The sequence below is a fragment of the Tenrec ecaudatus genome, chromosome 1, assembly GCF_050624435.1.
Source record: "Tenrec ecaudatus isolate mTenEca1 chromosome 1, mTenEca1.hap1, whole genome shotgun sequence".
Lineage (NCBI taxonomy): Eukaryota > Metazoa > Chordata > Mammalia > Afrosoricida > Tenrecidae > Tenrec > Tenrec ecaudatus.
In genome coordinates, this window is record NC_134530.1 from 36,973,254 (window position 1) to 36,988,502 (window position 15,249).

General features: G+C 48.9%; 1 protein-coding gene and 1 pseudogene across 1 annotated transcript in view; both read left to right on the forward strand.

Moving 5' to 3' along the window:
* Positions 1 to 1,075: 1,075 nt before the first annotated feature.
* On the forward strand, positions 1,076 to 1,263 carry LOC142433252 (thymosin beta-10 pseudogene; annotated as a pseudogene).
* A 2,320-nt stretch (positions 1,264 to 3,583) lies between these two features.
* Positions 3,584 to 15,249, forward strand: part of PDPN (podoplanin) — a 42,042-nt gene continuing 30,376 nt past the window's right edge. Inside the window, exon 1 of the mRNA XM_075550929.1 lies at positions 3,584 to 3,970. Within this exon, the coding sequence (XP_075407044.1) occupies positions 3,904 to 3,970 (67 nt within the window). The 5' untranslated portion in view covers positions 3,584 to 3,903. The remainder of the gene's footprint in view (positions 3,971 to 15,249) is intronic.

Here is a 15,249-nt window from a genome sequence, read left to right on the forward strand (position 1 = left end):
AATTATTTGAGAACTATCAATAAATGAAACCCTGTTTTCTCTTTGTTTCCAACCCCTTAGCTCTGGGCTGGGAGAAGACATCCTCCTCTGCCCCTAACTCCAGACCCCCAGTTTTTCTTTTGTAGTCCTGGGTGGGAGTCGGCAGATGGGAGGTGGGCAGCAGGGTCCACCCTCACAAGGGAGACCTTTATACATACTGTATCTCAGTCCCTTCCCAGACCCACCCTCTCCTTGCACTGTAACTAACCTTCAACTGGAGTACCCGCTGGCTGATATTGGTGCAGTCATGACAGAGTGCACATTTTCCCACAAACTCTCAGGGACAAATTTTCATCCCACCCCCACTCAACTCCCTGAAAATGTTGGTTGCCCAAGGATTTGATATAAGGAGTTTGGGTTGGAGTCCATGAACCCGAGTTTGCTTTTTTAATTTAACAACCATGTCATGTGATTCTTGTAACATTAACTTGGATATTGGGTCTCGGATCAGGATAGACAGACAACCATTCTTCACCGGGGAATTGGTGTTCTGTTGTATATGAGGTCACTGTGAGTGGCACCCACTTAAGGGTGCCAGCAATGTGGTAGTGAATAGAATTTGTGACATCGGACCGTGGCCCACGGATATGCCCCCTCTGTTAGTCTTCCAAAAGAAGTACCGTATATACTCGAATATAAGCTGACCCAAGTATAAGCCAAGGTACCGAATTATTACCTGGGAAACCAGAAAAACTGATTGACTCGAGTATAAGCCTAGGGTGGAAAATGCAGAAGCTATTGGTGAGTTTCAATAATCAAAACAAGTGAACATAAAATTACTAAAAATTGAGACATCAGTGGGGTAATGTATTCAAATATTTATTTTAGATAAAAAACATAAATAAAGGGACAACAAGTCATTTAACATTAGTAAACCAGCACAGTAAGTGGAAAATAGGTTCAACAAAACAATAAGGTATCAACAATGACAGCTTAAGAGTACTATTCCCTGAGCTCAATCAGCAACCAAGCTAAAATTCAAAGAGTTAAAATCCTTCAAAACTGGATTCCTCGGTCTCTTGCTGCAGCGCTGAGAGCGGGATCGCCCAGGAGCTCGTCTGGAAGCCGGAAGCCAGGGATTGCCTTAAGAAAATGGCAGACAAGCCAGACACGGGAGAAATTGCCAGCTTCGATAAGGCCAAGCTGAAGAAAACGGAGACGCAGGAGAACAGCCTGCCGACCAAAGAGACCATTGAGCAGGAGAAGCGGGGTGAAATCTCCTAATCCGGGAGGATTCGCCCCCCCCCTCCCCCTCTATCGTCCACCAGACTGATGAGGAAGAGTCACCTGCAAGATGGACACGAGCGACAAGCTGCACTGTGAACCCACCGGACTACCAAATTCTCCGGTCTGCCCTGGGATACTATAGAAAATTATTTGTATGATTAATGAAAATAAAACACACCTCGTGGCAAAAAGAAAAAACTGGATTCCTCATCATCATCCGTATCCCAATGCAGAGCTTCAGCTGGTGTGAGGTCATCATAGACGCTGTCCTCACTGAGATCGCCATCATCACCATCTCTGCTGTCATTTTCATACAAAGCGCAGTCTTCACTGCCATCCATAGCATTACTAATACTGCATTTCTGGAAGGCACGTCGCACCATGTCTTCTGGAATGTCTTCCCGTGCATCTCGAACCCCCTTTGCTATGAATTCTATGTCAGGCTTCATGAGATTTCCTCCTTTTGTTAGTCGGGCTTGACCAGATGGCATCCATTCATGCCACATCCTTCGCACATGGTCTTTAAAAGGCTTATTCAAAGATACACGTCATAGGATGGCTCTGATTGGTTAGATGTGAGTAAACAAACATTCAAAGTCCTGCAGTGTCAGCGGGGCTTGGAATGAACAGCAGAGGAACGGCAATCACCCGCGAGATAACAGACACTCATCCCGTTACCTGGGGGGGAGGGGGGGAAGTGAGATGTTACACCTCGCTGGGGTACCACTGACCCGTGTATAAGCCGAAAACTCGGCTTATACACAAATATATACGGTATGTCTTTTGCACACTGGTACAATCCAAAAGAAGTATATCTTTTGTACACTGGTACAGATAGGAACTGGAAGCACAGGGAATCCAGGGAGGATGATCCCTTCAGGATCAGTGTTGAGTGGCAATATGGGGAGAGTGGGGTGGAAAGGGGAAACCAATTACAAGGATCGACATATAACCTCCTCCCTGGAGGACGGACAACAGAAGGTTGAAGGGAGGAGTCAGACAGGGCAAGATATGACAAAACAATAATTTATAAATTATCTAGGGTTCATGAGTGGGGCAGAGCGGGGAGGGAGGGGAAAATGAGGAGCTGATGGCAGGGGCTTAAGTGGAGAGCAAACGTTTTGAGAATGATGAGGGCAATGAATGGATTGTGATAAGAGTTGTATGAGCTCCTAATAAAATGATTTAGAAAGTATATCTTTTTGTAATTTAAAAAGTCCAGAAGGAAATACAGTAACAATGTCAATATACAGTGAAAACTGGGAGTGGTGGGACTAGCCAGGACTGTATATCCCGTCCGCCCTGACTCCGCATCTCAGTTTACTGCCTTTGACAGCATGTACCCTATCTCCAGTGGGAAACATTGACCCCTCTCTGACGGGTTTCCACCTTACACAGGTCCCGCTTTCGTGGGTTTTACTAAGCTGTACATAGAAGGACATGCATATATTTGCATATATACATATATATCCTATCCCTCTGAACATTTGCCCATCTGTCAACCCCCAAACCAAACTCTGCCATGAGTGGATTCCCACCCATAGCGACCCTACAGAGGCTTTCTTCTTATTTCTCTAAGCCTCAGGTCAGGACGCAACTGTTTAAGGCAGCAAAGTGGGGATGGTGTGGCCAAACTCCCTTAAGCAGAGGACGCACCAGGGCGGGCGCCATGAAGCCCATATGGGTTCTGTTAGGCTTCTCTGGCTGGGGGCATGGAGGGCGGCCGCGCCTCCTCTGATGGGCTGGGGAGGAGGGGAGTGCTGGAGGGTGGAAGGGCGGCCTTGGAGGGGTGGGGAGGGGGCAGAGGCGGCCCCCATCCCTGTGTTTTACAAAGGGCCGCAGCTCTCAGTGCGCACCGTTGGGCGCCAGCACACTGTGGCCGGTCCCCTTGGAGCCAACGGCCTGCCGCGCTGGCGCCCCCAAACAAGGGCGCATTTTACCAGCCAGGGCCTCCGCCTCTGGCCTACTCAGAGGCACAGGGCCACTTTGGCGCGTTGGTGTTTGTGATTTGTTTTGAAGTCAACCAATTCACTGTTTACACGCACAGTCCCCAGTGTGGCTCTCAAGCGGGTGGCCACTCCAGGCACCGCTGGCTTCCTTCTCCTTTCAGCACCCGGCCAGAAAAGCCTCAGCGCGGGGACTCTTTCCGAACGACCCCCAGCGTCCTGGCAACCGCCGGCCCGGGTCCTGCCCCCCGCCCCGCCGGCGCCCCCGGCGCCTCTGGCCGTGGCCGAGCATAAAGCGCCCCGGGGAGGGCCCGGGACGCGCCCGCGCCCCGGCCCCGCCGCCGCCGGCCTGTAACTTTAAACCTGGCCTGAGCTCGCGGAGTTCGCGCCGGCCAAACAGAGCCGGGGGGCGGTCCCAGCCCGCCTGGCCCGGGACCACCTTACCGACCCGGCTCCCCGCCCTCTTGGGGCGATAAATGCTGACTCCGCTCTGGAGAGAAGTTCAGAACTGCGGAGTTGCTTGTTCCGAACTCGGCTGCTGCGCAGGCCATAGAAAGAAGTTGGGGGTACTCCAGCGCAGGGCCTTGTTGCTCCCCACCTTCCCTTCCTCCAAGCGGAGTTCTGGGGGCTCCGAGCCTTTCTCTTCGCCCGGCGCAGACCCTAGCCGAGAGCTCGCCCCCCACCGGAGACGATGCTGAAGGTGCCCGTTCTGCTCCTCGTCTTCGGAAGCGCTTCGCTCGGGCTCCTGGCCGAGGGAGGTAAGAGCCGCCCCGAGCGGGGCCACCCGTTGCTGGTGGGGACGTGCGGGGACTTGCTGGAAGGCTGCGCGTGGTGTGTGAGGTTGCACCGGAGAGCCCAGGGCGCTGCCAGGGTGCGTTGGCGGCTGGCTCCAAAGCAGGGGCGGAGGACAGGCAGCTGCTCGGTAGCGCCATGTCCCAAAGAACCAGCTGAGGGGGTCCTGAAGCCAAGGGCCGCTAGCTGGGGGCAGAGGACCTCGCTCTTGCCGTCCGACCCCCTGCAAGCCCCTGCAGGGCTCTGGCAGTGCCAATTTGGGTCGGAAAAGACCAGCAGGCAAGGCTGAGCTGCGTGGTGTTGGGTAGGGATGCACTACCCGTCCAAGTGCTGCCAGAGTCCCCGCTCCGGGGGTAGTGCGTGTGGAAGTGGGGGGAAGAGTCAACATGCTGCTTGCGTCGCCTGAGCAAGCGGACAATTGTTGTCAACATCGAGGTTTAAATGGATTGGGGGGCCACGACTTGACCCCTCGCCAACATCGACGAATTCTTACCAGCGATTCCTTTAAAGAACTTTATTTCAATTGTGTGAGATATTGAAGGATCTCTCCTCTCTCCCTTCCCTGTCCCTCCTTTTACATCTCCTTCTGCCCCTTTCCCTCTTCCTGCTCAGCATACTGGTGCATTGGCCAATATTTGATTTTTCCCTTAGTTTTTCACACATTTTCATCTCTCTCCCCAATAGGGTAGAAGCACCCGAGGGCACAACCAAGTCTTGATGCCCAGAGCCAAAATCGTCTGGGGCATGTAGGGCCCACAGTCTGTTTTCAGTGACTCCAAAGTCTGGGACAGGGTAGAACTGCCCCTTGGGGTTTGCCGGGCAGTAAATTGTTAGAGGAGCAGATGGCCTGTCGTACTCTGACCCGTGCCGCCAGGACCCTGCATGTAGTCAGTTCTCACTGAATATTAGTGGAAGGTGTCCTCAGCCCACGAGCGATCCTTGGGGTTGGAAGGTTCTGAGCTGGCTCTAAAATGATAAACTCCTTCATCTTCCACATCCTCTGGAGTTTAGACCTAGTCCTAGAGGGGAAAACGTTTGAGGGAAAAAGTTTGAGGAAGAGGGTTGACCTAACTCAGCCTTCTATCATTTCACACAGTGAGAACATAGACCCTGCCTTAGGAAGCTTACACGGACTGCCTGCTCTGTGCCCGTTGGGCAGCCTGCGAGAACGTCGTCCAAGCAGCCGCAACCCTCCCTTCGGGGCGCTTGTTTTCCTCTGGAGAGGCACAGTTGTGCGTTTCAGCTGCATTTCCTTTTTGGCGAGACCTTTCACAAATGACACCATTTTGTGCTGTCCAGTGGGAGGGGTAGGAGTCCCCCCCCCCCTTCCCCGAATCTGGTCCACTAAGGAGAGCATCTGGGTGTCCGTGGGGGAAGGGCTTGCTGTAATTATCTGAAACCAGGTCCCCCTCAAAGGTGGTGGGCAGCCTTGCTCAGAAAAACAGAAACAAAAACAAACTCCATCACCATGGTTAGGATTGGAAACAGGGCTGCTGAAGAAAGAAAGAGAGCTGGACTGAGGGGGGGGGGGGGTCCGCGGGGCTGCTGGGAGGAAGGAGGGAGGCCCAGCAGGGGGGTTTGTCTGCTGATAATGAATGAGAAGGGCGACTTGAATATGGATGAATACCTTCATTGAGCTGCGCTATTGTTAGCGCCTCTTGGGGAACTGGGTTGAGGGTAATTATGGAGATGAATTTTATTATCCCTCTTATGACCCTGCACCCTACTGGGCATCCCTCTCCCATGTTAGACTCAGCTCGGGCGCATCATCTTGTTCGTCTGTCTTTCTGAAAGTGAGTGGATCCTAACAGGAGTGAATTCAAAGAGAGCCGTTATCCACACATCTGGCAGAGTCTACCCGTGCCAGGCCCACCCTCACTCTGAACTTGAGTCCAAACCTCCAGACCCCGGGGCTTCCTTCCAGGAGACAGTTTATTTTGTGAGCCTCTGCAAGCTGCTGCTCCCTGCGAGTGCACATGCGCACTTCCGGAACAAAACCTCCCCTGGTTAGTCACGCGGCACACAAATTTCCCAGCCAGGCTTGCCAATTCCAGAGTCCCGGCGGTCTGATGGTGCAGTAGTTAAGCACCCGCCAGCTAGCCCAACCGTTTGAACCGACCAGCTGCTTCTCTGGAGAAGCATGCAGTAGAAAGCAGCACCCCCACAACAGCTCGCTGCCACTGAGTCACTTCTGACTCACACAACCCTGTAGGACAGGGTCGAACTGCCCCAGTGGGTTTCCGAGATGGTAGCTCTTTACTGGAGTGGAAAGGCTCCTCTTTCTCCCAAGGAGCAGTCCATTGAGGCCCTTCTCTGTCCTGTAGGGTCACTAGGAATCAGAATCCACTCGAATGGGCAGTGGAATAACTGGCCGTGCTCCTCCTACACCTTGATTTATAGGGAGCGATTCGATGGCACTTGGGCATCTGGTGAAGCATTTCATAAACAACAGTCTGAGAGGCTTCGTGGGGAGACCTGGTGGGTGCCTCTGCTGACTGAGAACCAAGATAGAACTGAATCTAGGAAAGCTCACTGGATGAAGTGAATCCTAGCATGCAAAGGCAAAGGCCAGATGTGGCCAACAGGCTTGAACCTCAGCTGGGCTGAGGGACTCCGTCCAGCCTGGTCTCCAGAAGGAAACAGCATGTGGGTGACACCCCTGCTTGCCATGGAGCCAAAGCTGACCCCAGAGGGCCCCATGTGTTTCAGGGGAGCTGGGCTCCGTAGTGCTTTCTGGGGCTGTTTTACCAAAGAGGATCACCAGGCCTTTTTTCCAAGGCACCTCAAAGTGGGCTTGAACCTTCCACCTTTCCCTCAGCAGCTGAACCATTAGCCGATCCTACTACCCAGGGACTCCGAAGGGCTCTTGATCCAAGAATGAAAAGACCCCACACCTTTTATGAGAAAAAGAGGAAGACCTTCGACAAGATAGACTTTGACACAGTAACAATGGGCTGCAACAATGGGCTCAAACACAGAGAGCAATTGTGAGGAGGTCACAGGACCAGGCAGTGTTTTGTTGTCTTCTATATATGGGGTTGCTATGAGTCGAAACCAATCCAACTGCACTTAACAACAACAGCACATCTTTTCAGTGGTGTCGACTAAGCAGGGATGGCAGGGTGCTGCTGGGCAGGGGGGAACAGGTGGTCTGGTCTAGGAAGAAGGCTCCCCACCTTCCTCTGAGTCCCATCTCCCACCCTGGGCTAGGAATGCCAGAGGCCACCTCAATTACTCTTCATGCATCCCATAAACTAGACATGATTACCTTGAAGACATGCCAGAGTCAAGAATGTACCTGCCTCCAGACTCCACACTCTTCGGTGGTTTTCAGAAAGCAAAAACCCCAAGGCTGACCGTGAGATGAAAAGTTGGCCTCGCATTCAGCTTCTTACACACGAAAACAACACTCCTCCAGAAATGAAGTCAGGAGGAGATTTTTAAAAAGATACAAAATTCCTTTGTGTTCAGTACTGTCACGCTGCTTTCGAGGTAAAATGCCCCAGCCCATCAAAATGGGACTCCTTGCTTCATTCCACAAGTGGTTAAAGGTCACAGCATCCCCCGATGGTTGGTATGCGGCCTGAGGGAGAAATGCATCTGCACACACTCCTGAGGGAGCCACACCTACTAAGACAATGCCGACAATGCTGGCTCGCCTCTGTCTTTACCAGCAAAGCAGTCAACTCGCACTTCACATTCCAGGGGCTTATCTGAATAGTTGTCATATTTCGGGCCCTAAGAAGGGCACTCAGGTTGCTACTTGTATAAGTAATGTGGGGAGGATGAGGAGGGAAAGAAAACACACCCAGCATTACCCCGGAAAGCCTTACCTCATCACATCAAGTAGGGAGTCCTGCCCCTCTGAAACCTGTCGAAGAAACACCAGTGTGAGCATTTTGTTTGACTGGCGTGTGGGGGTGGTTGTGGACAGTTAACATCAAGTACATAGTTAGCTGAGATTTATTTTAGGATTCCCAGAAGGGTGGACAGGAGCTCAATCCCCTCTTGAAGGAAGTTCAGGAGCCCTAGTGGCCCAGAAGCTAAGCACTGGCCTGCTAACCAGAAAGTTGGTGGTTCGAACCCACCGGCCATTCTGGGGCAGTGGTTAGCGTTCACATACTGCTCCTTGGGGCAAGGTGAGCAGCCTTCTTCTGGCAAGACTGCAGCCTTGGAAACCCATGAGATCATTTGGCCTGCCCTGTTGGGTCACTGAGTTCTTTTCCACGGAATTGTTGAAACTTGCTGGGGAAAGCAAGTGATGGCATCTTTTATCCGATGGCTACAGATGGAGCGAGGGCGGGGGTAACTCAGGGGTCAAAGTCTTGCCTCCCCTGGGACATGCCTGGATTCGAATCCCACCCACTTCCCGTCTGTCAGAGGGGGCTTGTGTGTTACTGTGCTGTTTGAACACATTTCAGCATCGCTTCCGCTTCCAGGCTAGGAGGGCGTAGGCAAAGGCCAGGTGGGCTACTTTCAGGAATCAGCCATTGAAAACGATTGGTCCAATCTGCAATTGAGTATGTGGATGCCACTGATCAGTCAGATATTTGATTCTCTTGTACAGCGGGTTGCCGTGAGCTGGGGGTGCCCATTCAGAGGTTCCTTCCAACAGAAAAGGGAGCCCAGTTTAAGGAACAACGAGATTTCTGCCAAGTTCATCCAAGGCAGGTGGCTGTTTTCTTCCCACATGCCTAACCCCTGGGTTCATCAGTCAGTCAGCTCAGCATTCCCTTGCACTTCAACAGAAAGGGACAGGGGAAGGATCGGCTGCCTCTCCTTGTCTGGCTGACTGCCTTAGTCTTTGTTAAGAGGAGGTAGGTGTGTTCTGGAGGGGAACCAAGCAGAGTTCGGTGGAAACCTAATTATGTGGCCACTTGATTTCTGTAGTTGCCTCAGAAGTTGAATCAGAATAAGTGAGGGGCTGTGCTGACACTCATGCAGGAAAGCCACCCAGAGGAGAATCCCCTTACCTTGCAGGAAGCTGTGCTTTTGACCTTGGTCAGAGGGGCAGAGTTGCCAACGGTCTCCAAGGCAGCAGAGAAAGGCTATTACTGAGTCACACTTAATTACCCTATTTGTAGAATGTAAAGGATTGCCCCAAGTCCCTGGGTCGTAGGAATGGTTTATTAGACCACAGCCGTTGCTGTCTACTTCAAAATCGCCATGGAAAACGCTCCGGTGCTCATTTTTGCATCTGGGCTTGCCATGAGTTGGCATCAACTCAACGGCAACTGGGAAAAATAAAGGGGAATGCCCATTACGTAGACGCTGGGAAGGAGTAGGGAGGGAGCTTGGCAGGTTGGTACACATATCACTGGTGAGAACAGGGTTTATTTTCAAAATTCAGCAAGATGACTCCATTGAGGAGAATAAAATGCAACTGATGGGGGAAAAGCAATTTCTTAGTGTAGAAGCAGTTTGTCGTGAGCCACTCACCTGAGGGTCAGAGATTTTACCCCTGTCCCCCGGTCAGGGAGCCGTGGAAGCAAGCCCTGGTGATGTGTGTTGGTGCCAGATCTCAGTTAAGAAAACCAGAGGAGCAGTTCTGTTCTAACACACGGAATCACCCCCACCCCGATCCCCAGTGGGAATGGGCTCTGTGGCCACGGGTTGGATTGTCGGCTTAATGTAAGAATGGCTGTGGTTTGTCGAATAACCACATCCTGCCCTAAGGAGAAAACAGGTTTGATTTGCCTAGAGAAGAGGCCAGCGAACTTTGGAGATGTTAAAGCCAATCCTGCCCCTCACAACAGTTTGAAAATTATTCCAGAGCCATGAGCACATTTTCGCAAATAAATGAAATCACCATTTATCTGAATATGATCCTTTACGCTTTTAAAATTTTACTTGAGAACCACGTGCACGCAGAGAGAGCCGCAGTTTGCCGGCCCCTGGTTTAGATGATCCAAAGGGAGAGCGAAGGAACCAGGATTTGTTGATGTTAAACCCACCCAAGGCATTCACTGATTTCACAAATATTGAATTTAGCTCTGTGAGTCAGGTAGAAGGGTGCAGTGCAGAATAGCATTCTCTGTCCTTACACCTAGCATGGGAGATGTTCTGCCTTGTGTTCAGGGGTCCTCTGAGCTTGATAAATATGATTCTGACGGATCCCGAGTCTCGGAGTTAGCACAGTCTGGAGCTGCATGCCATCAGAGAGCCCCACCCTTTGTTCTATGCTATGTACACAAGCCAGCAGCTTGAGGGTTTCAGTACAGAGAAGTCATGCTTTGGGTAACTCGTGTTTGCACAGATCATTGGGAGATGACATCTCCCATTCTAACGAAACTATTTCGCAGTGTGGCCTCTTGTGACTTGGGCAAATGTCATGTTCTTCTGAGCGGTATCAACTTATAATAACGTTACATTTCTGAATCTGTAAAGCTAAGAGAACTGGATTCTAAATGGCTGGTATAAATAACCAACCTTTCACACACACACACACACACACACCGATCACAGCCAATTAGTTGATTCTGACTCCTAGCAAATGGAGAGAATGTAATAGAACTGCCCTAGTGCGTTTCCTAGGCTCTAAATCTTTGCAGGTTCATCTTTTTCTTGTGGAGCTGCTGGTGAGTTTGAACTCCCAACCTTGCTGTAGCAGCCAAACGTAGACACACTATGCCACCAGGTTTCCTTGGTGTTAATAACAGATGCTATATAATAATGGAAGCGTGTTGGGCTACTACTCACAAGGTCAGCAGTTCAAAGCCACCAACTGTTTTGTAGGAGAGCGAGAACGTTTTCTACTCCCATAAAAGAGCTATAGATCTCAGAAGCTCCCGGGGTCAGTTCTATTCTGTTCTGTGGGGTTTTTGAGTCAGAATCGACTCACAGGCAGTGGTTTTTTTCTCTGTTTGTATAATGAGGCCTGGGTGGTAACAGTTGGCAAGCTTGGCTGCTAAGCAAGAGGTTGGACATCCAAGTCCATCCAGAGGCAACTGGGAAGAAAGACCCGGTGATCTACTTTTGAAAGTCAGTCATTGGAAAACCCTCTGGTGCATAAGTGAAAGGGATATAAACCAGTGAGACAATGAAAACCAATTTCCATGGAGTCAATCTGACCCCATGTGTGTCAGTATCATTGTGCGCCATAAGGTGTTGTTGTTTTTTTTTAAGTTTCGTTTGTAAACAAATTTACTTGTGCCAGCATTAAAGACAACCACAAAAAGTCCTTTTTGTTTGTTTTCTTCACCCAAAACCACGCGAGCACCTTGCCTGCTCAGAGCACTATCCGAGGTGCAACAAGGGGATCCTTTGCTGGGAAGACCTTATTTCAGGTGTTGTATTATATCCTTCTTTCCAGGGAGAAAAGATAAGTAGCATTGTCATTATTACTGACTAGCTCCAATCCCACTTTGGCTCTTAGGAAAGTTATTTTCTGGCCAGTTTAAAATGTAATAAACCCAGTTTTTGCTTCCCTCTATGTAGAGCAGCAGAAACCCAAGCTAGTCAAAACGTAAAATAAAAACAAGCCATTTTCCATGTAAGAGTAGTTTTTGATTCTCCCAAGTATTTTTCAGAATTTAATTGGAGCTTTTCTCTAAGTTTCTCCCTCTGATATTACCTTGTCTGGTCTTGGCAAACCAAGCATCTTTTTGCGTACTTTTCCTTTCCTAAGAGAGGTAATACATCTTAAAGACAAGCCATTTCCAGAGTAAGTGATAAAAAGGATAAAACAAAATGAAAATAAAAACAGAAACAAGCTTTACAGGTGACTCACCTACAATTATCTTCATCAAGTAAAAAAACTAAAAAGCAGCTGGCACTAAGGTAGTTATTCCAAATATGATTAAACAATTTTAAAAACTACTTCTTTTGTAACAATGTTCCCAGAGTCCAAAATAACTATGTTTTAAAAATCTTTTGGAAAAAGAATTACAAAAAATCTTTCAGTTCAACCTAATAAAAGTCATATCTAGAAAATAGTCCACATCATTAAGTCTGTATTTAAAATTCAGGTTCTAAAGCGTTCCTAAGGCACGGTGTTCCGAGTGGCTGATTTTCCAGAAGTGGATGGCCAGACTTTTCTTTCAAGAGACTTGAACCTTCCACCTTTTTGGTTGGCAGCTGAATGTGCTAACTTGTTTGCACCACCTAAATCAAACACCAAACTGTTTTCAGGTTGATTCTAGACTAAATCCTTGTGGAAGTAGAAAGCCTTATCTTTCTCTCATCTGGGAGGCTTGAACTGCTGACCTTTGGGTTGGCAGACCAACACATAACCCACTATGCCACCAGGGCTCCTGTTGCACCACCTAAGGATTCTAAAAAAAAAACAGAAAGAAGACAATTGAGTAGAGCAGCTTACGAGGGCTCGTCTCAGCAGGACACAGCACCATCTACTAGTAGGAGTCTGTGGGTAAGAGGAGGAGGGCTGGCTGAGTAAGGTGGCAGGGAAGGGCAACCCAGGCAGGAGTAACGTCTTGAGCAACCTTATAGCAGGTAGACCTATTTAGACCTGGGGTGAGATATGAAGGTAGACAGGGAAGGAGGGGGCGGACCGGGCAGGAGGGTTTTATAGAAATAGAGATAGGAGTATATTTGAGTTGGACCTTTTTCTCTAGACAGTAGACAACAGTGAATAGGCTGGGTGATACATGGTTGTTGGAAGTAAATGAATGGCTAGGGACCGTTTGACTTGGAATTTAGCGAGCTCTGTCAGGAGGAGGGGTTGGGAGTCAGGAGGTATGTACAGAGACAGACTGTTGACAATGGGAGAGCGCTGGGGAAATCAAGATAGACCCATGAGACCTGTAGTCCCTTGGACATCAGTATTTCTTGATTTCTTATTATTCACCTCATTTTCTTAAAAAATAATACAACTCTTATCACAATCCACCATACATCAATTGTGTCAAGCACATTTTTACATTTGTTGCCCTCATCATTCTCAAAATATTTGCTTTCCACTTAAGCCCATGGTATCAGCTCTTCATTTCCCCCCTCAATCCTCATTCCCCCCTCACTCATGAACCCTTGATAATTTGTAAATTATTATTTTGTCATGTCTTACACTGTCCGACGTCTCCCTTTACCCACTTTTCTGTTGTCCGTCCCCCAAACAGGAGGTTATATGTAGATCCTTATAATCGGTTCCACCTTTCTACCCCACCTTCCCTCCACCCTCCCATATCTCCACTCTCACCACTGGTCCTAAAGGTATCATCTGTCCTGGATTCCCTGTGTTTCCGGTTCCTTTCTACCAGTGTACATCCTCTGGTCTAGCCGGATTTGTAAGGTAGAATTGGGATCATGATAGTTGGGGAGAGGATGCATTTAAGAATTAGAAGAAGTTCCCAATAAAATGATTTAAAACAAACAAACAAACAAACAAGAATTAGAGGTAGTTTTATGTTTCATTGTTGCTACACTGCACGCTGACTGGCTTGTCTTCTCCCCGCAACCCTTCTGTAAGGGTGTGTCCCGTGACCTACAGTCGGGCTTTGGGTCTCCACTCTGCACTCCCCCTCATTTACAATGCTATGATTTTTTTGTTCTTTAATGCCTGATCCCTGATCCCTCTGACATCTTGTGGTCACACAGGTTGGTGTGCTTCTTCCATGGAGCTTTGTTGCTTCTCAGCTAGGTGGCCATTTGTTTATCTTCAAGCCTTTAAGACCCTAGATGCTATATCTTTTGATAGCTGGGCACCATCAGCTTTCTTCACCACATTTGCTTATGCATCTGCTTTGACTTCAGCGATCTGTCGGGAAGGTGAGCATCATGGAATGCCAGTTTCATAGAACAAAGTGTTCTTGCATTGAGTAAGTACTTCAGTGAAGGTCCAATGTCCATCTGCTGCCTTAATACTAAACCTATAAATATATACATGTAGATCTATTTCCTCATCATCTTATATAAATATGTTTACATATGTACATACCTGTATTTAGACCTCTATAAATGCCCTTGGCTCCTAATTCTTTTTTTAAAAACATTTTATTAGGGGCTCATACAACTATTATCACAATCCATACATATACATACATCAATTGTATAAAACACATCTGTACATTCTGTGCCCTAATCATTTTCAAAGCATTTGCTCTCCATTTAAGCCCTTTGCATCAGGTCCTCTTTTTTCCCCCTCCTTCCCCTTCCCCCCTCCCTCATGAGCCCTTGATAATTTATAAATTATTATTTTGTCATCTCTTGCCCTATCCGGCGTCTCCCTTCACCCCCTTTTCTGTTGTCCCAGGGAGGAGGTCACATGGAGATCCTTGTAATCGGTTCCCCCTTTCCAGACCACTCACCCTCTACTCTCCAAGTATCACCCCTGGTCCTGAAGGTATCATCCACCCTGGATTCCCTGTGCCTCCAGCTCCTATCTGCACCAGTGTACAACCTCTGCTTTTTCCAGACTTGCAAGGTAGAATTCGGAACATGCTAGTTGGCGGGGAGGAAGCATTTAGGATCTGGGGGAAAGCTGTATTCTTCATCGGTGCTACATCGCACCCTGACTGACTCATCTCCTCCCCTAATTCTTTCCTCTAGTTCCTTTTACTGTCCTCTTGTCCCACTATCATGCTCAGCCCTCATTTGGGTTTCAGTAATTCCTCTCGGTTACATTGCCCTTGCTGAATCCCTACTAATTTTGGATCACTTCTTGTTCCCTTGTCCCTGGGTTGGTCAACACCACCTCCTTTCCCCCACCTTCCCCTCTCCCATGTCCCCCGGAACCATCAGTCCCATTGTTTTCTCCTCCAGACTGTTCATCCAGCCTATCTTATCTAGATAGAGCTGCATAGATATTAATATGCACAAAAAACAAGGCATAGCAAGACAAAGTGACAAAAGAGAACACAATGACAACAACAAAGAAAACCAGTGACCAAGAAAAAAATCAATTAAAAAATAATTTTTAAAAAACCTGTACAGAGATCAAGGTCTGTTTTTTGACCTCTAGGCGTGTCCTCCAGTTGAGTCCAACTTTGCTCCCCCTGTTTCTTTGCTGCATGCCCTTAGTGTTTTGCCTTGGTATGGTGGGGTCAGACCGGGCCAATCCTGACACCGAGTTTCCAGTATTGTCCCCCATAGGGCCATGGGTCAGCGAGGGAAGTTGTGTCTCATAGTAGGATCAGCCATATGGTACACTCTGTGCATTGGCTGTTCAGAGCGGGGATATCGTCCTCCAGACCTGGTGGGCCAGGAAATGCTCCACTCTCTTCCTCCCCATTCGTTTGCTCCCGTGTGCTCTGATCAGACATGCCCCTTTCCCCGAGCTGCAGCTTCAGTG